Raw genomic sequence first — 22805 nt, 5'->3', positions numbered from 1 at the left:
TGATCACCAGTTCATGGTCCTTGTCTCCAAGAGCCTGAGCCAGGTCATGTCTCCAGTAACTACCTGAGACACTTTGTGGGCAGCTGGCTTTGATGTCCAGTTCTGTCGCTAACTCTTCTATGAGTCACTTCACCTCTCCTTGTGCCCTAGTTTCCAAATTTTACAACTCCTTGTTCACGCCATGATTGATGATGATTAACTTGGCAAGTGGCCTTTCCCCCGCCCCCATCCCAATCAGGATCCTCACCAACCCAGCCTGTTTTTATGGATGTTGTGAGTTTAACTGGTAGTATAGACCTGGGTTCTAGATGAGGCTTTGCAAGGACAAGGGCATGTCACCCTAACCAACTTAGTACTTCCCAGGGCCTTAGTGTTTACTTTTGTATGCTGGAAACAACAACATTAACATTCCTCTTAGTAAAATGTAAAGATCCTGTAGGAATAGAAGGGAATTCAGTTCCCTGCTCTACCTGAGTCACTACATGTCAGCCTGGCAGGGCCACTGGCCAGTGACACACTTTTCTGTCTTGGTAAAATGACCTGCTGATTGTCTCGGTGGTTGACCACGGGGGCCACTTCTCCAGTGTCTACACCTTACTTGTTTGTGTCTGCATCCCCTCAGTGGCCAGTTTGCCATCGTGAAGAAGTGCCGGGAGAAGAGCACGGGGCTGGAGTACGCAGCCAAGTTCATCAAGAAGAGGCAGAGCCGGGCCAGCCGTCGGGGCGTGTGCCGGGAGGAGATCGAGCGGGAGGTGAGCATCCTGCGGCAGGTGCTGCACCCCAACATCATCACGCTGCACGACGTCTATGAGAACCGCACCGACGTGGTGCTCATCCTTGAGCTGTGAGTGGGGCGCCGGGACCCATGGCGTGGGAAGTGGGATGGGCAGCCAGAACGCAGCTCAGCCCAGAGAAGATGCAGTTAGCTGTAGAAGGTTTCCTTCTGCCTCCCTTATCCTCGGCCTTCTTCTAAAATGAAGCCATCGCAGGGGGTGAGCTTGCTAAGTAGCCAGGGTAACAAATAATGACCTAATCTTGCTTTCACTAGAGTTTGGAGATCAAAGAGAAGAAACCAGTGATTCTGGTTTATTTCTCTGCCAGAAGGGCATTCGTGAGGGAGAGCAGGAGCAGAGGGTACCATGGGTAGCAGAGGCTGTCAGAGAGGGATCTGTCTCGAAGAGAGGAGGAATGAACATCCTTCCAACTCTACAAAACCCTTCTTTAGTCCTCCTCTGGGGAAACTCCGCTACACTGGCACTGTGTTTAATACTTGTGATATTACAGTGATAGCTATTATTTACCCACTGGACCATCTTACCGGTCCATAGCTACTATTTAAAGAGCCTAGCTTAGCCAGGCGGTGGTGGTGCATGCCTTTAATCCCAGCACTTGGGAGGCAGAGGCAGGCGGATATCTGAGTTTGAGGCCAGCCTGGTCTACAGAGTGAGCTCCAAGACAGCCAGGGCTATACAGAGAAACCCTGTCTCGAAAAACCCCAAAAAAAAAAAAAACCCAAAAAATAAAAAAATAAAAAAATAAAGAGCCTAGCTGTACTCCTGCATTTGCAAGGTGTGTATCATCTTGCTCAGTCCTGCTTAAAGGAGTCTCACTAACCCAGAGAGAGTATTTATGCTCTCAGTTCACCTTATTTCACCCTCATAGGGATACAGTTCCAGAGACTCTTAGCATACCCATTTTACAGATGAGAACACCAAGAAGGTCAACATCCCATAGCTGGGAAGTAGCAAGGCTGAGACTGCCATCTACACAGACACATACCTGGTGAAGCCTTGGGATGGCTGAGGACTTCACAGTGGCTGGTGGAATTTAGTGATGCCAAGACTCCAGCTTGGTTGGCCACTCTGACGTCCCTGAGCTAGTGGAGCCAGTGGGTAGTAGGGTCTGAGTCAGGCTGTGGCACAAGTCACCATAGCCTCATCCAGCCTGCTAATCAGCAAGACCCCAGGACAAGAATGTTCTGAGCCTCGTAACATCTAGTAAACATCCTCAATCCACAGAGGAGTGGGGTGTTTGTCTCAGTATTTCTTGATTTTGTGACTGTGGGAAAGTCACCCGTGAACCAGGAAGTGTCCTTTACCTGCCCCCAGATTGAATGGGCTATCTGACGTTTAAGACTTACCTATACCTTGGAAGATATAACTAGTTAATTTAGAGAATTTGCATCCTCTCGAATTTGATTCTTGCTTTATCAACCTCTGCGTTTAAGTGCATAGAATTGCCAATAATCCCAATTTCCTCTCGTTTCTTCTATGGACCCCTTTACAAAATGAACTAGTTACTGTCTGTGTCTCCCTGACCCAGACAGGAGTCCGATGAAAGCCTTCCTCTTCCCCAGGGATGGTAAGTCTTGTGTACGCTCCACATGGTGTGCTCTAAGGCTAAGGGACACTAATTAGCATCCTGATTCCCAGCAGATAGTGACAAGCCAATCTTCCTGGGAAGTCCAGAGTCACTTCTTTAACTATCTATTATCATCCCCCCTCCCGCCAAAACAAACAAACAAACAAACAAACAAAAAACAAACAAAAAAACACAAACAAAATACCAGAACCCCACAGGAGCTACCAGGAAAGGCATCTGTAACTCTCCAGCACAAACACAGCTACTGTGTTTCTCTGTGGTTCCTCTCAATCTTTATCACTTTGTATATAATTTTGCAATTTCCTGTTCCACTTTTTCCTCCAACTAACAAAATTCCATATATAGCCCTTTTTCCATTTAAATAACTGTATCGTGTTTCATTAAATTACACATCAGCTTTTCTCGATTGCTGGGCATTTGCTAACAATTTTCCAGCTTGTATCCTTTCCAGACTTTACTTGTCAAACTCTTTCTTCCCAATGGTCTGCCCCTTTTCTTCTGAATTAGTTATTTCAGCTGACACTCCAGGACTGGAGGATGAAGTTAAAGGTAGGCAGGTGTAGGTTCTCGGTGACTTGACTTCCAAAGGATGCCGCGACAGGACAGTGTTTCTATTTGCCTTCAGCATCTGTGGGACATCTGGTTAAAACTCGTGTCTTTCTTTATTCATCTTTATAGTTCCCAATCAGTATCTTGTCATTTTAATTGGCGTTTGTTTGTTTGAGTTTGGTTCGAGACAGGGTTTCTCTGTATAACTCTGGATGTCCTGGAACTCACTCTGTAGACCAGGCTGGCCTCGAACTCAGAAATCTGCCTGCCTCTGGCTCCTAATTGGCATTTCTTTAACTTCTGGGAAAATATCCCATTTCCCCCTGTTTGTGGTACCCTAGCATTTGGGGTGTGAGATGCTTCTGCTTTGTCTCCAGTTCTCCCAGCAGGGCTCATAACTAGCCTGTACTGTCATCTTGTAAGTGCAGGTGCACCATGGGTAATATCAGTCCCCATACAGGTGTTCCCAGGACTTACTGTGCTTGTTGAATTCCAGCTGTCCACAGTTTCTGTCTCCTTTGCTTCCAGGTTGCCTCATTGTGCTTGGGCTATCTGGCTGAGGAATACTAAGGGTTTATGAAATTAGAAAAGAGACAACTTTGTAAAGACGATGCTCAGACCATGCTTGCTGGCTCTAAGGACTTCCCAGGGGAGGACTTCTCAGGGGAGGAGACTTCTTGGGGCATATGAAGACTTTCCAGGAGAGGAAGACTTCTGGGGGAAGAGGAGAATTTCCAATAGAAGGACTTCCTGGGTAGGGCTTCCTAAGGGAGTAATTCAGAAGGTTTTTCTTGGACTTGGTGACTCTTGTTGGGCTCATCAGAAGTTCTTGGCATTTGAATCCTCTCTGGGCAGCAGGTTTGCCCAGTGGTTAGAGATTGTGTGTTAGTGTCCACTCATTCATTTTCAGAATTTACCTGTTTATTTGTTGGCATTTTTCTCAGACAGCATCACACTGATGTAGTCCAGGCTGCTCTAGACCATGTGACACTCCCAGCTCAGCCTATTCAGTGCTGGGATGACAGATGTATGAGTTTATAGATGTGTGTCACCATATGTATATAATGTGTGCATGCACATATCTGTGTTCAGTATGTGCACGTGTGTGTGGAGGCCAGAGGAGGACATCCAGTGCCCTGCAATTCTCTGCCTTATTTCCCTGAGATAGGGTCTCTCCCTGAATCTGGAGCTGGACCAGCAGCCAGCAGATCCTGCTGATGCTCCCATTCCTGCCTCCCACAGTGCTAGGCTTACTGGTGTGCATGGCCACACATGGCTTTTCACATGGGTGCTGAGGATTTGAACTTGGGTCCTCATGTTTACAGAACAATTGCTCTTACCCACTGAGCCATCTCCCCAGCCCATCACTTGCAGTTTTGATGGGTCAATTGACTCTGGTCGCAGTGACCTCTTTAGCAGCTGTTGTCTGGTTTGGTGCTACTGTTAATTTCTGCCTAAGAGGCCAGTATCAGAAGACATGCCATGCCCCGACTCCTGCTCCTTTCAGCTGTCTTTTTCCCATCTCTTAGGAGCACCTGTTTCTGGTCATGGCGATTAAAGGGGGGATCAGGAAAGATTTTGCTGTCTGTGTAAGTTGATTTCCATATAGCTCTAGGACTATATTCAAAATCATAATAGCTGAACTCATGTCATATGTGCAGAATGCCCCTTTGTAGCTCTAAATGCCCTGGGGGCCTCCTAGATTCCAGGGTTGCATCCAGCAATGCCCTGGCAGGAGCTCCTAGGTGGTGCTGCAGTTTCCTGGGCTCAGAGCTGTGGCAACATTACTGTTCCATCATTGCCTGTGCAGGTTATTTATTTATTTATTTATTGTTTGTTTGTTTGTTTGTTTTTTCAAGACAGGGTTTCCCTGTGTAGCTCTGGCTGTCCTGGAACTCACTGTGTAGACCAGGCTAGCCTTGAACTCGGAAATCCACCTGCCTCTGCCTCCCAAGTGCTAGGATTAAAGGTGTACACCACCACCGCCCCGGCAGTGCAGGTTATTTCTATACACACTACCAGAGGAACTCTGGAAAGCATTTCACCAGGTGTACTAACCTGCAAGGGAGAAGGGGTTGACCCTGAGAACACTATTACAGAAGAGAAGAGACCAGACCCTTACTTAGCCTTTGGCAGAGGGATTTGATCTGAGCTGTGGGCTAAATGAAGCCTGGAAGGAGATGGAAAATGCCCCAGGACAAAGGTCTTAGAAATGAGAGGCTCTCGGTAAGAACTGTCTGCAGGCTTGTAGAGACGCCATGGCAAGCGGCTACCTTTGACTTCTATTCTCTTTATGTGTAATTCTATTCTCTTTCCGGATGTACATCTGTCATATGCATGCAGTACCCACAGAGGCTGGAAGAGGGCTTCAGATCCCCGGGAACTGGAGGCATAGACAGTTGTGGTCTGCCATATGAGTCCCGGGAAACAAGCTCATGTCCTTTTGAAGAACAGCCACTTTTTTTTTATTATTAATTGATGAGCTGTCTCTCCAGCCCCCCATCAGTGTTTTAATTTATTTCCATTTTAAAATGTTTTTGTTTGATTTGTTTTGTTTTGACACAGGGCGTCTTGTAGCCTTGTCAGCTCTTAAACTCTCCATGTAGACAAGGTTGGCCATGATCTACTGATCTTCCTACCTCTACCTCCTGAGTCCTGGAATTACAAATGTGTGCCCCCACATGGAGTTTATGAAACAGAATCAAACCTATGCTTTCTGTATGCTAGGCAAGCATTGTACTAGTTGAGTCACCAAACTTCTGCTGAATGGCTTTTGCACACGAGGTGTTTCAGAAGCAAACTAGTCTATGTGGAGAGAGATATAGCCTGATGTGATGGAGGCTGTCTGCACAGGCGTGTCAGGGTCAGTGTCTGGGTGGCTTTGACGTGTCCTCATTTTGAGACACTTGGGCTACATGAAGTGGAGAGGGCAGGAATAAAGGAGCCCATGGAGGACTTGTAGTCAGGTGATGTGGCTTTAGTCCTGGTTCTGTCACTCATTAGTTGTGTGTGTGTGTTGGGGGTGGGGGAGCCACTTGCTCTCTTTGGCCCTCAGTTTCATTCTAAATAGGGGAGAGAGAAGAAACCTGCATTCCTCCAGGTGGATGTGAGGGTCAAGTGAGAGAATATTCCACAAGGCATATTGAAGGAATGGTGAACTTTAAATAAAACTTTATTTGAGACCTCTTCCAGCACTGCACCCCTGCAGTGACACTGTACCTAGGACTTAGCAAGGACTTGTGAAGGTCTCCCAGCTCTGAGTCAGCCTTGTATCAGAGATCCTCCCCACCTGAAGGTGGCCAAGAAGTCTTACTCTTGTTTCACGAAGAAAAGCTGACATCCAAGAACTTGCGTACAGCCCATCCTGAGGTTAAGGTTGTGGAAGGACTGGACTTCCACCCTAATCCTTCCTGGGACAAGACTCAAGGTGTCCCTTGTAGCAACTGTGAGGTTCCACAAGTCATGGTGGGGACAGGATGCTGGATGATGTCACCGTGAGACACAGAAAATGCTGTGCTAGACTGATCTCCAACATCCATTCAGCCCCTATGGGCCACGCCCAGCAGAGAGGTCCAGCAGCATGAACAGTGAATGAACAAAAGAAATCAAAAAAGGAAAGGACATGACTGCTCCTGGGTATGGTGGAGGAAAATGTTTATTCTAGATGTGCAGGAGAGCACGCAATAAGCAGACATGTCTGGGAGAGTCGAGGATGGTCACGTCCCTGAACCGTGTGAGGAGAGGGAGAGAGGAACCAAGTATAACAGCCAGCAGGCCAAAGGTACAAAAAGATACAAAAGAGGACGGGCAACCAAAGTGTCTGGACTATATAGAGAAGAGCCTCTGGGAGAAGAGCAACCCAGCCCTTGGGCTGGAAAGTTGAGGGCAGAAGGTGCAGTATGCCAACCACACCCTGTTACTGGTAGGGACTGTGGCACGGTGGAAGAACCTGGAGGCCTTGTCCATTTCAGTATGTTAAATAAGTACCTAAACTGTCCCAGCTTTGAAATTTAACAGACAGCAGGCTTGTCCCACCTGTGTCCTCCTTCCCCCAACCTAAAATAAACACCAGCCCTCTTGCTGAGATGAAAAATGTCCCAGCAAAAACAACTCCAGAGAGGAGGAGTTTACTTTGACTCACACTGTGAGGGTGCAGTTCATCACAGCAGGAAAGGCTGTTGGTCATGTGGCAGCCACAGTCACAAGCCAGAGATGGCGACTGCTAATGCATAGCTCACGGGCTCTCTTTATTCAGTCCAATAAAATTGAATATTGACCAAATGCAATTCTAAATTTTCTAGCAGCCACACTGAAAAAGTAAAAAGAAATAGGTGACCTGATGTTAAAGATAATTTTATTGACTCTAACATATACTGACTTCAATGTCCCGGTTAAAGTAAACAACAGTTCTATTTAAACAGTAAACTTGTATCTAATGAAGAAATTTTATACTTCATCAGTTTTTGTAATAAAATTAGATGAAATTTAAAAATTGAGTTTCTTCGTCACATTGGCCATATTCTAAGTGCTCAGTAGCCACACACATTTAGTGGCTAAATACTGCTGAACAGACTAGACAGAGAGGGCTTCAGCACACAGGCGTGCGCACAGGCCAGGACACTCATGTGCACCATTATGGAGGCGCAGAAAATGTTGGGAAGGGCAAATCCTGTAGTTTTCTAGAGATTATTGTATGAGGATTTATGTGTAAGTTGGGGACCATATGTAGATTATCCTGAGTCCATGAAGAGGCCATATTTTATAAAACTAAGGAGAGGAAGCTCTAGGGACCATCTTGCCCAATCTGTTCTTTTTCAGGTGGGAAAATCACGGCTTTCCTAAAGCAGGGGAATGAGTCACCAGGTCATAGCCAGTCAGGTCTAGCATTTGCTCCTCTTTGTTGTCTGTCATAGTCCTTTCAGACTGTGGCACCCCATTCTCCTCTTCCCAAAATTCATGTGTCTTAAGAGTCTGAACTGATTTCAGCATCAGAATTTAAACATTGGTGGCAAGTCAGACCTGGTGACACACGCCTTCAATCCCAGCGCTTGGGAGGCAGAGACAGGCAGATCTCTGTGAGTTTGAAACCAGCCCGGTCTACAGAGAGAGTTCTAGGCCAGCTAGAGCTGCAAAGACCCTGTCTTACAAAGCAAAACAGACAACAGACAGAAGCCAGCATCTTAGGGGAGCGCGTCCAGGTCAGTTATGGATGAGAGCCAAGGGGATCGATCCTGAGCAAACTATACTTCAGCTGAAATGGGAGCAACCGACAAGCACTGTGGGCTTAAAGTCCCGTGTGTGGTAGGAGTAGTGTAGACCTCTCTATTCCAAAGGAGCGAAGTGAGAAAGAAGAAATGAGTGGCGGTCTTGAGTCTAAGGCCACTTTGGGCTCAATATTTTGCCCTTCAGCCCCACCAGGGCACAGTTCCTGCATAACAGCTTTGGGTGACCCTGCCCTCTTGACTTTGCTCTGAGTAGTCTACACCATAACCCTCACAGGTTGGAGTTGGCTGGCTGTGGCTCTTCCTGACAAGAATGGTATGTACACCTGTGGGTCCACTGGTCTGGAGTCTCCAGGTGACCGATTGCCTGCCTGCTGCAGTAGGTGCTCTTCACCTTGGCCTCCACCCCCCCCCCCCCCCCACACACACACACAGTTCTCCCTCCAGGGCCCACCAGGCTCTGAGGCATCCTTTGAAATCCAAGTGGAAATAGCCACACCCACACAGCTTTGTGTGGCACAGAGCAATCACTGTAGGAAACAGTGGAGCTGTGTGGGGGTGGGGTGGAGGGTGAGGTGGGGGGTGGGGAGTGGGGGGTGGGGGTGGGGGTGGGGGTGACTGATGAGCTGAGTGCTGGAGTTCAGGAAGCAACAGGCTCAACACCAGCCGGTGCTGGGCAGTGGGGGCTCTTCCTCTGATAGGGTCCTGTCCTCCAAGACCTCTGTGTGGCCCTGTGACAGGAGTGGAGCTCTTTCCCTATATGAAGTCTGAGGTGACTTGAAACCATTATCTCATTGTCTTGGACAATAGGCTCTTTATACAGTTGACTAATCACCTTGATGAATAACACCTGGCTTTCTTTGGGACAGCTGATCCCTGTAAGTCTCCTTATCAAGCAAATCTCAGCCCCACCTGTGTTCACTCCGCCACAGAGTTTCTCATGGTTTTCTTCCCAGTAGGAATAGGCTGGAAAAACTTAAAACTTTTACATTTTCTTTATTTTTTATTTTATTTTAAAATATTTCTCTTTGGGCCAGTGAAATTGTTCAGTGACTAAGGGTGCCTGTCCCCAAGCCTGAGTTTGATCCCTGGGATCCATATGGTGGGAGGAGAGAACTGACTCCTGCAAGCTGTCTACACACACACACACACACACACACACACACACACACACAGAGAGAGACAGACAGACAGACAGAGACATACACATTTACATTTTACTGTGTTGAGAGGAACAGACTTCTTTATCAGCATTTTACTTAAACATTTTCTTAGCTAGATATCCCAGACTCATCACTCACAAGTTTGACCTTTCGTAAGACACTAGCACATGAACAAAATTCAGTGACATTTCTCTGCTATCTCATTACAAGAATGGTAATAAAATACTTCTACTGACCGAAGCCACATTCCTCCATTCTGTCTGCAAACCTCATCAGAATGGCGGGTCACCATCTGTGTTTCTCCCCAAGTTCTATTCAGAACCACTTAAATACTTTCAGGGTGTTGAGACTCCCCTCCCCAGAACCGTCCTCTGTGGCTCACTTAGGACTCTGAAGACTAATCCCAGCATGCATTTCACGACTCATCTGCCTCAGCACCATATCTACTTCTGAAGCCACTCCCATGGTTTTAGCTTTTTGTTTGTTGGGTTTTCTGATCACAGCATCACCTCACTCAATACAGACATCCTACGTTGGGTTCGTCAAGCAGCTATATAACAAAATACCACAAGCTGGTATTTATTTCTTACACTTCTCAAGGCTGGGAAATTCAAGACCAAGGCACCAGGAGACTTGTCTAGGAGGAACTTGCTTTATAGATAGTGGTCTTCCTGTATAACTGAAAGGTTTCTGTTTGGGGTTCACCAGACCATGGAGGCAGATCGTCCTTCTGGGTAAGAGACTTATTAGAAGAATTATTAGTGCTGTAGATAAACATAAAAATAGGCATTGCAAGGGTTTTAAAGAGAGTTTAGACCCATGGTGCTAAGTAATCTCTTTTGTAGGTTTCAGAGAAGATAGAGTGATGCCGTGCTATGTGGTTGACAAGTAGCCCATAGTACATTCTTGGAATCTGGCTGTCTCTGATTCCCTGGTGATAGGGGAAGGGGAAAGTTTTGGTCCTTAATTAATATGTGTGTCTATCATATGGGCTAGGCTCCCTGAAGCCCCTGATTACTTAGGGTGTTTATAAAGCTCCCCTTGGAGTGGCGAGGATTCTAGCTCATAGCCAGCCCTGGCAGGGCGCCTGCTATTTCTTTCACAGCCCCTGTGAGGGTAGAGACAGAGACAGGCTGAGTGGCTGGGTATCCCAAGCCTACCAGTCATGGCGTCAGCAATAGCAAGTCCTTTATTTTGTCCCAGTTTGCCTTTGTTTCACTTTGGGTTTTGTCCTGTTTGAGTTAGGGTCTTGCTCTATATCTCAGGTTGTCCTGGAAGTGGCTGGATGCACTGGGCTGGCCTCGAATCTGTGACAATCCTTCTGCTTTTTTTCACGAGTCCAAGTGCTTGAAACTATACTTGTGTAATTTTAATTTTATACACACCATATTTCATGCAATTATTTGTAAGTTACAGAAGAACTAAGCAAAGCTAAAGAAACCATATATATATATATATATATATATAATTTATATATGATATATAGGATCCTTCTGTGTAGCTCTGGCCATCCTGGAACTCACCAAGGTCTTCCTGTCCCCATCTCCTAACATTTGCAATTAAAAGCACATACCACCAAGCCTGGATAAACTGTAGGACTTTAAAAGGTGATGCAGAAGACGATGGGCATGGCTCCATTGGTAAAGCACTCGCTGCATAAGCATAAAGACCTAGGTCCAAGTCCCTAGCTCTCGCAATGAAGCTATGCATCTCTGATTTCTGCACTAGGGGAGAGAGGACAGGAAGAGCTTGCAGGCATCCAGCTTAGCAGAATCCAGAGTTCTAGGTTCAGTGAGAGATCTTGTCTTAAAATATATGGCAGAGAGCACTTGAGACAGACATTTGACTTGATGTCTTGCTTCTACGTGCATGTGTGCACGAATGAATGTGCATGCAGAGTGAGGGTCAGTACAAATGCAGAATACTTCATGGGATCGGACGTTGGGTTCAGAGAGCTTCCAAGTGGGCAGTACCAAGAGCAGGGAAAATCATTCTTAGTTGAATCCAGGACAGTTAGGACTTTGTTACCTGGTGATCTACATGGCCCGGTGTGCCTCGCTGTAGTCTGTGGTTTCTACTTTCATGAATCGTGTATGAGGGGATTGTTGTTATTCATTGGTCTGGTAGCTGCAACAAATTCTCAAGAGATCATTTTTTTATTAATGCAAAATTTCACTTATCATTCCCTGCCTTCTGGATGTGCAGGACAGCTAGCACTTGCTCATGTGTATAAACAAGATGCCAAGTCAGGGTCTGGGGAGATGGCTTAAGAGCTGAGGGCACTTGCTGCCCCAAGCCTGACACCTGAGTTCAATCCCTGAATCATACATGGTTGGAAGGCGAGAACTGACTCCAGGAAGTTGTCCTCTGACTTCTGCCATGGGCATGTGTGCCCCATCGTCACCAACTAGCTAGCTAGGTGCTAGGCCATTGTGCCATAGCATTCATACTGCTGCTGTATCTGAAATGTGACTCGCAATGGGGCACAGCCTGCTTTTTATGGAAAAAAGGGTAATATTCAGCATAACAAGGGATACGCTGGGCCTAGAGCATGAACAGAGGCCTTTCTGGGAACACCCTTGTAGTGATTCTTTACTCAGAGCTCCAACAGAAAGAATATGGAAGCAAAGCCAGCGTTAGGTACCGGTTAGACCAAGCTCTAGGCAGGCAGGGCAAGGGAGATCCTTCCTTCCAGACAATGTGAGAGTCAGGTCAGGTGTAAGACCTGCACCCATGAGCCAGGCCTCAGGACAAATACAACTAACTGGGCTTGGCCCACCCCACCGGTGTCTTCCAGAGTGTCCGGAGGAGAACTGTTTGATTTCCTGGCCCAGAAGGAGTCGTTAAGTGAGGAAGAAGCCACCAGCTTCATTAAGCAGATCCTGGATGGGGTGAATTACCTTCATACAAAGAAAATTGCTCACTTCGATCTCAAGGTTAGTAAGGGGGATAAAGGGCAAGCCGTGTTTAGGAAGAAGGGACCTGTTCCCTTGCCATAGATGGGAAGGGTGTAGTGCCCACGGGCCCACTCTGTGCATCTGCAACCCAAACCCGACCTCAGCACAAGGAATGACCTGCTGCATGTATCCACCTCAGTTTCACTTCTATCAGGTCTTCCTCGCATGGGACTGACTGCAAGAAGCTCTTTGAACACGTTATGTCTTCCAGGGAGTAGGTGAGGCATACTTAAAAAAGAAAAAAAAGCAACAACAAGAAACTTGAAACAGAATTCATTTCACAAGAAGTAACTTACTGACGAGGGAGAGCTAAATCATGAGAGGGGCAGAACTAGCAGAATTTGCAGAATTGCTGAGCTTGGCTGATACTCTAGACCCAGCACAGTGTGGGCTTCTGTGTCTCCTCATCGGAGATGATAGATCACAGAGCCCAAGGACCATTGGCTGCCTGCTCCTCCCTCACCCCAAACCAGAGCCACAAGGCTGCTTCCAGGGCCCACTGATCATTTGTGGTAACTGGTGTTCAGGGTTGAGAAAGTTCATTGTGACCATGTTTAACTGCATGTATGCTGTGGTCACGGCAGAAGGATTGGCTCCCTCAGTAACTGAGCTCAGGCACAGAGACTGAGGGGCCTTTGCGTAGCCGACTCATTGAGGTCCTTTCACCTTACGGATAGATCCCTGTTCATTGGGGGATGTCCACACACTATTGGTGTTCACAGGGAGATGCCCACACACTATTGGTGTTCACAGGGAGATGCCCACATACTATTGGTGTTCACAGGGAGATGCCCACACACTATTGGTTGCTATTGCTTCTTTATTTTGCTTTTGAGTCACACTTTTATGTACCTCAGGCTGACCTCAAACTTGTTGGCTTTGAATTCTTGATTCTCTTGCCTCTGCTTCCCACATGCCAGGCTTATAGGTGTGTACTGCCACACCTGTCTGTCTGTGTCTGTCTGTCCAGTCTTCTCTGCAGAAACCCCAGTGCTGTTTTGTGCACTGTGCTCAGTATTTTTTCTGGGCTTAGCTCTTTTCTTTTCTTTTTTCTTCTTTCTTTTTGTTTTTGTTTTTGTTTTTGGAGACAGGGTTTCTTTGTGCAGCTCTGAATGTCCTGGAACTCCCTCTGTAGACTACGCTGCTCCAAACTCAGAGAGAGTTACCTGTCTCTGCCTCCAGAGTGCTGGGGATTAAAGGTGTGCTCCACCACCCACCTGGCTAGTTTTTTCTAAGGAGATTTGTGCAGGAGACAGAAAAGAAAGATCAGTTATTCTAAGAGTTGTGACAGAGGGAAGCACTGGAGGGTTGGGTGGTGGTGGTGGTGGTGGTGGTGGTGGTGGTGGTGGTGGTGGTGAGGAAGAGGAGGAGCTGGTGAGCCCAAAGGACAGACCTTTGACTCATCCTGAAGTTATCAGAGAGAGTTGTTTGGGTTTTTCTAAAGAATCTACAGGGATTTGCAGAGGGAGAGGACCATCTGAGGAAGACTTATATACTGTGTTTATGATCACAGTAACAACACAAGCATTCAGTGAAGTACTGAGAAAGGATGTGTGTGCATGACTGGGGCAGAGGTTAGGAAGAGGGTGGGAACAATTGAGAGACACTAAGGCTGAGCCAAGGAGGCCCTTTACCCTGAGAGATTCAGGGGCCAGGGTAGCAAACACATATTTCCGCTTGATCCCTCTGGTGGGGAAGAGGAATATAAAGGGGACAGCCAGGCAGCTGGGAGCCCAGCCAAAAGACGTATGCGGTAATCTAGGTAAGGGGCGACGGAGGTCAAACTCAGAGTTGCTTAGGTGCTTAATTTCATGTGAAGGTAAGGCGGAGGTAGCATCCACAATGACATCACGTTTTGGTTTGGGGGACTGATCAAGAGAGAACATGCTGTGAGTGCCCACGGTCTCACAGCACCCACATCAAGGGTGTGGGCTCAGTTCCCACACTTGAATCCCTGTCCTAGCTTTTATCCTAGCACGATCCTCTTCCTGATACCAGTTACCACAGGCTTTTTAAATGATTTCTACTGAAGATGGCTTCCAGAACCCTCTCAGGGGTCACAAAATAAAAGTTGGGGGTCCCAGGGGAGGCTGGGTCTGGACAAACTTTCGGGTAGTTGGATGGTGGTACATCAGGCAGGTAATGGTCTAACTGGATTGCATCTGTGTCTCCTTCCTAATAATACTGCAGGGAATTAACTTGTTTTCTTGGGTCTTTACTGGCTCCTGGAAACTGCCTCCCTTTGTCTTTTCTCTAGTGACTGATACAGAAGGAAGGGTTTGCTCTAGTGAAGGGGGGCCTGGGTTGGACTCAGCTGTGTTGGGCTTTAAGCTTGATTCTGCCATGTACCTGAAGACACCTGAACCTTGGTTTTTCAGCCCTGTTGAAGCTACCACCACCACCTACCTGGCAGAGCTGACACTTGAGGGGAGCAGCGCTCAGAGGCGCACACAGAGCACGTGTTGTGGCTGTCATTGTTACCTCCCTTCCCAGAAGAGTGGAAAAGAAAACACAACTCTTATTACAGTGTTTTGGGCTCTGTTAGACTAGGAAAACAAACTCTGGTAATGCAGAGGGCTGAGACTTGCTGTGTGGTAGGGTGGCTGATGGGGCTATTTCTAGCTCTCACACGTAGTCTGGACATTTTCCATGACCTAGAGACAGTCTGAATTTACCCTGGTACATGTAGATGCAGCTAAGCCCATCCATGGCCTCCGGGCATATAGACTTGCCCTAGGCCCAGATAGGCAACTTTGGGAAATGATGAGTAGTGGGACCACAGATGGATTTTCTCATGGCTAGGAGATGCCTCTGATACCCAGAAGGTAGCTTTGAGTACTGTTGTACTGGAAGTTTCCACTAGCTTTGGGGGAGACAGTCAACTGGTCGCCTAGAGGAGGTTTCTTGGTTCCAGGTTGCTTCCTACCATCTGAAATCTACTTGTTCTTGTTAGATTACCTCATCTGGGATGAGCTTCTGTTTCCCCCTGCTTGCTTGTGTTCTGTTACTCCTCCACAAGAAAGCCTGGTTTCCCTAAGACAGAGGTACCATGCCATCTCCATGCCCTGGCTATTACCTCTTCTCTGGGTCCTCTTTCCCTCTTGAAGGAGCTATGACTGAGGAGGGTTAGCCGTCTGGTCTGCCATTGTGAGATAAATGGCCTCCTGGGAAGCTGTCTTAGTTACCATGACAAAGGCAACTCCAGGGAGAAAGGGTTTCTATCTCAGCTCACAGTTCAAGGGAACAGTCCATCATGGAGTCGCACAGCAGCAGGGGCCTGAAGAAGGTAGGCATTGCATATAGTCAAGAAACAGAGGGAAAAATGCATGCTCATGCTTAGCTGCATGAAGGGTCCCACTCACAATAAATGCAGGTCTTCCCACATCCATTAACATGAAGATAACCCTCCACGTGCAGGCCCAGAGGTCCATCTTCTGGGTAATTCTGTAGACCAAGGGTGTGTGTTGCAACCTCTCTACTCTTCCCTTTCTCTTCCCAGGGCCTTCCTGCCCATTCTCTAAGACCCAACAGAACTGTCCTTTTCTCTGGAAAGCCTCTGCTATCTGCCAAAAGTATAACTAAGAATTAACCAAGGCCTTTGTGTCTGTTACCCTCTGTGCACACTTCTGCTGGGAGTGCTGCTGATCTTTAGCAATCACTTTTTTTTAAATTTGTGTTTTTTAAAGATTTATTTGTTTATTATATGTAAGTACACTGTAGCTGTCTTCAGACACACCAGAAGAGGGCATCAGATCCCATTACAGATGGTTGTGAACCACCGTGTGGTTGCTGGGATTTGAACTCAGGACCTCTGGAAGAGCAGTCAGTGCTCTTAACTGCTGAACCATTTCTGCAGCCCTAGGAATCACTTTCTGTTCCACAGTACCTGACATAGGATGAGTCAATGAGTGAATGAATGAGCACATGAACACACACCTTAATGACAAACAGGCAGACCCTTGGATGCCATAGAACTCAGCATCTTTCCATGAAAGTGCAAAAGGGGTTATAGGCAGGGCGCAGTTAGCACAGGAGTGTGCACATTTATTGAAGACCTACTATAATCTAGGGGAAAGCACTTAAATAATGTGATGCAAGCCCTACCTTTCAGGAGTCTAATGTCTTCAGGGAGATGGATATAATGAAACTTAGTGAGGAGGCCATATGAAATAAAACCTAATAGGTCCTCACTAACCATGTCCATCTTCAAGGAGAGAGCTCTCAGCCTCAGGCAGAGTGGCCTTCCATGTGTGTTATAGAACTGGACACAGATTTGAGTCGGTTAGGGTAGAAGAAAAGTGTTGTTACCCTGTTGGGAGGGACATGGACTGCCTGCCTGCCTGTTGGTATCAGGGACCATCAGACAAGATGCCCATGGGGAAATAGGCCTCAGAAGTACTCAGAAACCTCACCTTTGCACATGGTCTCAGTACAAATAGAGGTTTATGGAGGGTGTTTGTGTACAGTCTTGTATACAAGACTTATTTTAGAGAGTAGTATACATGTTTATCTTACAGAGTTTCTCCTCTGAGTCAGGATGTATCCTTTCCTCTCTGTACCAATCAAATCAAACCTGAGAACTCTGAAATAGAAGGTGGTCTCCAGGACTGATGGTATATTAAAACAAAATTAATAAATCATGAGAAATGATTAAAATTATATGTAATCCAGAAGCTCAAAACTCTAAGGAGCCTTTTAGTTTTTATGAACACTAACTAGTAAGAGGGTAAATTCCAGAGCAAGGAATCCCCCAAAAGCCTAAGCTTCCAAGCTCCTTTATGCCCAGAATCATCCTCAGTGCTGACCTACGGTCATGGTGTGCTAGAGACTGTGGGGCAAGCCTTCTTAAGAGTGGTCATGGTGACACGTTAAAGACACAGAACTCTCTAGAATCCAGCATGCTTACACCTCTGTTTCCTCATTTGATCCTCATGGCAGCAGAAGGTGATGTCATATTTTTACAAACCAAATACTTGGGATTCAAAGAGATTAAGTAACATGCTCAGGATCACACAAGTATCAGATGACAACTCGGCACTTGTTATTCATACAGCTAATCCAAGGTCTGGGCTGGGCTATACATTTTGTTTTGGTTTTCTGAGACAAGGTCTCATGCAGGCTAGGCTGGCTTCAAACTTGCCATAGCCAAAGGAGAGTGGACACCTGGTCCTCCGGCTATGCCTCCCGAGAGACAAGCTTGTACCTGGGGTCTGGTGTTTTTCTTTTCTTTTTCTTTCCTTTCCTCCTCCTCCTCTTTCCTTCCTTTCTTCCTTCCTTCCTTCCTTCCTTCCTTCCTTCCTTCCTTCCTTCCTTCGGCAAACATGTTCGCCATTTTTTTAAATTGAGCAAACTAAACCAAAACTGCTGCCCTGTAGCTGTCTTTGGCTAATTTGTGGGTTCTTCTTTCTTCTACTCTTCTTCACCCCTTTCCTCTCACCTCTTCAACCTCCTAACACTGGATGGGAGAGAAAAAAGAATAAAGGGGAAAGGGGCCAATGTTATCATTAACTACTTCCTGCTAATTAGAGGCCTCTAGTTCCTTGGGACAAGCTTGTTGGGATATCTAATTTCTTTTCTTCTTCTCCTCCTCCTCTTCCTCCTCCTCCTCTTCCTCCTCCTCCTCTTCCTCCTCCTCCTCTTCTTCTTCTAACAGTGCATCTTTACTTCTCTTCCTCCCCAGAAGAACAGAGAAGGAATAGGCAGTGATTTCCTTTCCTGTTTTTTCCAACAAAGGCAAGGGCAAGAGGTCAGAGCCACACAGTGGTCCCTCTGCTGGCAACTGGGTGGAGGCTGTGGTTTGACAAATCTAAGGGCAGCTGAGTTCGGCCCTTCCCTAAGCCACAGCTGTGGCTTTTCTAGGAAAAGCAGGGAGCTGGGGAGACATACCAACTGAGGCACAGCGCCATGGTGAGATGCCTACTGTGCCAGCAGGCTGGGTGATCCCAAGGGCATGGCTGCATCAATTAGATGGAGAGAGGCATCCAAGGACTAGGACGTACGCTCAGCTCAGGCCCCTACTGTTGTTGGCTGAGACGCCTTTGAGAACTCTTGACCTCTTGCCTTGGTTTCTTCATCTGTGTGGCCTGAATCCTGACAGAACTGGCCTCATGAAGTGGAAATCAAAAGAGATGAGGACCTTATAAACTGTAAAGTGCTACAAGTTTTACTGTACATTCTACATGACTTGCTAGCTAGATGCTGTGAGGAATGTTGGAAAGCGATATTATTTTTTTATTATTATTAATGCAGTGGGGAAAGCAAAACTCATTTCCAGAGATCCAAGCATGGTGGTCCATCCCTGTCATTCTAAGTGCTCAGCAGACTGAGGCAGGATCACCATGTGTTCTAGGCTAACCTGTGCTACAGAGTGAGACCCTATCTCAAAAGATAAAACCAAACAACAGAAGACTTATCCCCAGAATGTTTGGCACAGAAGCCCTATAGGTAGAGCTAGCTTTCCAAGATGCTGGGGAAGAGAAAGGCTGGACTGCAGGTTTAGCTGATAGCTCCTGGGAAAGACAGGATTCGTGCGGTGCCTGAAAGAATGGCAGATGAACAGGTTCTCATTCTGAGAGGGAAAGACTCAATGGGATAGTCACAGTGTAGAGGCCTATGGTCCACTTTGTAAGTCATGTTTAACCCTCCTAGTAAGTGTCTAGAGCAGTGGTTCTCAATTAGGGGGTTGAATGGCCGTTTCACAGGGGTCACCTAAGACCGTCAGAAAACACAGATATTTACATTACAGTTCATTATGGTAGTAACACTGTACTTATGAATTAGCAACAAAGAAAATTTATGGTTGGGGGCCACCACAACATGAGGAACTGCATTAAAGGGCTGCAGCATTAGGAAGCTTGAGGACCACTGCTCTAGGGGTAGCTTATGTTATTACCCCTTATTTGTAGGAAGAAAAGTTAGGTAGCTTGGCTATTCATGACAACGTGAGGGATGAGCCCAGATCCCAAGGCCTGTGCTGTTAACCATTATCCATGCTAGGTTTTCCCCTGGAAACAGGATGTGTGAGACATGTGTTGGTTTGCTCGTTTGCTTGCTTGTTCTGTTGCAGTAACTGAACAGCTAGTACAAGGTTGGCCGCTCTTGGATGCTTAGAGATAGCAATAAGAGACAAGGATGCTGACTTCCAATGGGGTAATGTAGGCAGGACACGTAAGGAAGTGATTATCATGCTGGTGGTGTTCTGCCGGAGGCTGTGTAGTGATGACAGAGGCCCTGAGGTGGGAACCGTTAGTGTGTTGGAGGGATGGGTCACAGACATTCCTGTGTGGGTGTGGAGTCTGTGCAGTGATGAGGCAGGAGAGGAACTATTAGGATGGGGGTTATCTGACAGAATAAACTGCTGGTTGGGGCAGTTGTGGTGGAGGAAGTGGAGGTGAGGTAGGTACTGAGCTGGCAGTAGGGGCCAAGGGGCCTGGAAGTCTTTGAACAGCAGACATAATGGGGGACTGGGCACTGGCTACACTGGAGGCTTGTGGGTCAGGGTTGTTTAGGATTGGTCAGTTTTGCTTTCTCAGGTTGCCCAGAGGTGCCTGACCAACCTGGGGTTGGGCTAAGATTGCCCAGGAGGTTTTTTGTCCCCATAGCACAAGCCCAGCCGGGCCTCAGACTCACCTGGCAGCAGGCAGGCTGTGTGAGGCCCCTGTGGCTCAGTGCACCTGAGCTCTCTGCCTCTTCGCAGCTTCTTGACTTCCCTGGGCCTCCCTGTGGCATGACTGACTGACTGACATCTGAGATCTGAGCATTGCGAGGCTGGAGGATAAAATGGTGCGGGGAAGGGAAACAGGAGGTGGGAGATGGGAAAGATGTCCGAGGGCATGTTCTTCATGAACTCAGGTGATTGAGGGTGTCAGGTACCGCTCCCAGAGAGGATTCTGAGCTACTATGGGCAGCTTAGCATAGTGAGCTACATCTCCTTCGTGTGTGAACCGTCTCTCTGAACCCTCAGAACCACGCTGTGACCTACAAGACATGTCCCCACTTTGTAGATAGGAAAGAGAGGTCCCCAAGGAGCCCAACACATTTGCCCATTTCATATTTTCAGTGGCAGAGGTGAGCAGAGAACTCAGACCTGCCTGATGCCAAGCCCTTGACCGCATAGTCCCCAAGGTTGCCTCCATCCTGTTCCAACCATTGGGCATGCTGTGCTGGTCCCACAGAACATGCCCCTCCCCCCTCCCCCTGGAGAACCAGCTTCCAGTTGGTACCACAGCAGGCATCTCCAACAGGCATGTTGGCTTTTCCCAAGGTGCCTGCCTGACTGGCAGGCCAAGCCAGGCATGTTTGTTTTGACAGGTGTGGCAGTTCTACCCCACCACTTCCCCCAGTGGCAGCTCTCTGTGTTCTGGGCTGGGCAGCAGCACCTGAAGAATGCGGTGCCTCCCCCAGCATGCTTTGCAGGTGATGTCAGCTGCGTGGGTTAAGTACCTGGTCACAGAGAACGCGTTGGCTGAGGATGACTGGGGCAAGGAGGATGGACAGGATTGTGCTAGCCACAGGGCAGTCTGGCTGGGGCCCAGCCTCCTGCTCGGCCTGGTCTTCTTTCCTGACCTGAGGCAGAGGCACGGGATCCTTTTCACGTCTCGCCTTGGGGCTCAGAGCAGCAGATGTTTGCCTAGCTAGCTTGGAATCATGTGTCACATCAAAACTGCTAAAGGAACTTTAGATGACATCTACTGAGTGAAGAACTGGACCCAAAAAAAAATGGAAGTGGTCTGTTTTTAAAGCTCTGCACCTTTGCTCGGAGACCTGAAACTGTTTCCCAGCCCCGGGCTTGGGATCCTTTTCTATTCAGGGAGGTGGAATAAGAGACCACTCATGCCATCCTGGGGAACTGCCAGTTTAGTTTGCTGGGTCTCAGGCTGCCTTTCAGATCATATTTTAGCCCTCTTAACAGCTCTCTGGCCAGGAGGGCTCTCTGGCACTCCTAGTGGCTTATACCAACTAGGCAAAGGAAGAAAGCCTGGCTGCAATTCTTTCACTGCATTTACATGAATATTAATGTGCAGCAGGCAAGAGAGCAGAGGCAACATCAGGAACCTTGAATTGAATTGAATTCACCTAGAGAGAAGGCCACCCACTAGGCAAGTAGCACTGCATCCAGAGGTGACCTGAGATGCCTGAGATGGGGGCACTCACCCTGTGGGGAATGAAAGCAGGTCTAGATGTGAGATCCACCAGAAGGCTAGAAAGGTAACTGGGGTTGTCGCTGGCGATAGTCCAGGGATCTGAGTGCCTCAGTCCTCAGAATGAGCTTTTGATGGTTACCGGGACCACTGGGATGTTTAACAAGATTGGTTGATGGGGTAAGATTAGGAGCTGGATTGCCAGGGAAACGCCCCTGCCATCGTGAGCTGATGGGCCTTGGGCAAGTCTTTTAGTTCTCTGGGCCTCAGTTTCCTGCATCTGTGAAATGGTAATAGTAGTAGCGCCTACCTCTCAGGGTGGCTGCCAGGATCGTAGGGAGCACCCGAATGGGTCTCTGGTCCCTGGAAATGGTCAGGCTGTTAATGGAGGCTGGGACAGCAGAAAGAAGCCTTGTAAAAACTGCAGATAAGGGGGCCTGTGCTCGCTGGCTAGCCTAGAATCCCTTGGTGGCCTGGAAGTAGCAATATCATAGGGTGGCAGGGAGCCAATGGCCTGTCTGCACCCAGTCTGAGTATATAGGGCCAACTAATAATCCAAGCAGCCCGATGAGTAGCTGGTGAGGTGGGAACAAGAATCCCAGTCTTCATCACTTAGAGGCCACCTGCCTGGTTGAATGCCTTAGGCCATGCTTCTTTGCATATACCTAACTTGGGTCCTCTCCTCCTAGAACTCCCATTTCCTATTTTTATTTATTATATGCCTCTGTATGTAATAGCACATATATGCAAGCATCTTTGAAAGAAAGAAGAGGGTGTCAGATCCCTTTAAGCTGGAGTCACAGGTTATTGTGACCAGCTTGACATGGGTGCTGAGATTTCAGCTCTGGTCCTCTGGAAGCTCTTAAGCTCTCCAAGCACCCCTCCCTGCTACTCAGTTCTCTTCTCTGAGATGAGAGCAGCTAGCTCTTGAAAGCCTGGAGGATTGAAGATGCTCATTTGCATGAAAGCATCCGCAGAAGAGAGGAAGGGCATCCTGTGTGGTAGGCACATGCCTGCTCCAGAAGGGAGGGCAGGCATCCTGTGGTGGTAGGCGCATACCTGCTCCAGACACCAAGCTTCATGGGTTGGCCAGCTCAAGCAGGGAAAGGGATCATTTTAGTCTAGAGGGTGGGGCAAGAGCTTTGGATATGACAGATAGATGCTTAAACCTCTGTGTCCCTTGGCTGATATTTTGGCTTCTTTTTCAGCAAGAAAGCAATGATAACACCCTCTGCTCCAGGCAGTTGGGTGAGATGTAAACTATACCATGTGTTTGGCTGGTGCTAGGTCCTGCATATTGCATCGGCTTAATAAATGATACTTGATTTCTCTCAGGGAGCGCCCACTGAGTACTTGGTGGCTGTCAGGCTCTATCTTAAGCTCTGGAGAGAT

The 22805-nt window shown here is 47.6% G+C and overlaps 1 protein-coding gene across 10 annotated transcripts in view; it reads left to right on the top strand.

The window, feature by feature from the left end:
• Window positions 1-22805, top strand: part of Dapk2 (death associated protein kinase 2) — a 113915-nt gene that overhangs the window by 63158 nt on the left and 27952 nt on the right. For 9 of the 10 annotated variants that reach the window (XR_007978783.1, XR_007978777.1, XR_007978782.1 and 6 more), the window contains exons 3-4: window positions 623-844; window positions 12114-12252. Coding sequence is in view for 1 of the 10 variants with exons in the window: in XM_052187971.1 (XP_052043931.1) it covers window positions 623-844; window positions 12114-12252 (361 nt within the window). In the remaining 9 variants the exon portion in view is untranslated. Of the gene's footprint in view, window positions 1-622; window positions 845-12113; window positions 12253-22805 lie in introns of those variants that run through there. The other variant, XR_007978784.1, reaches the window with a different exon arrangement.

This window comes from Apodemus sylvaticus, chromosome 7, assembly GCF_947179515.1.
Source record: "Apodemus sylvaticus chromosome 7, mApoSyl1.1, whole genome shotgun sequence".
NCBI lineage: Eukaryota > Metazoa > Chordata > Mammalia > Rodentia > Muridae > Apodemus > Apodemus sylvaticus.
The sequence above is the reverse complement of the archived record's forward strand: the minus strand, read 5'-3'. Positions and strand labels throughout refer to the sequence as shown.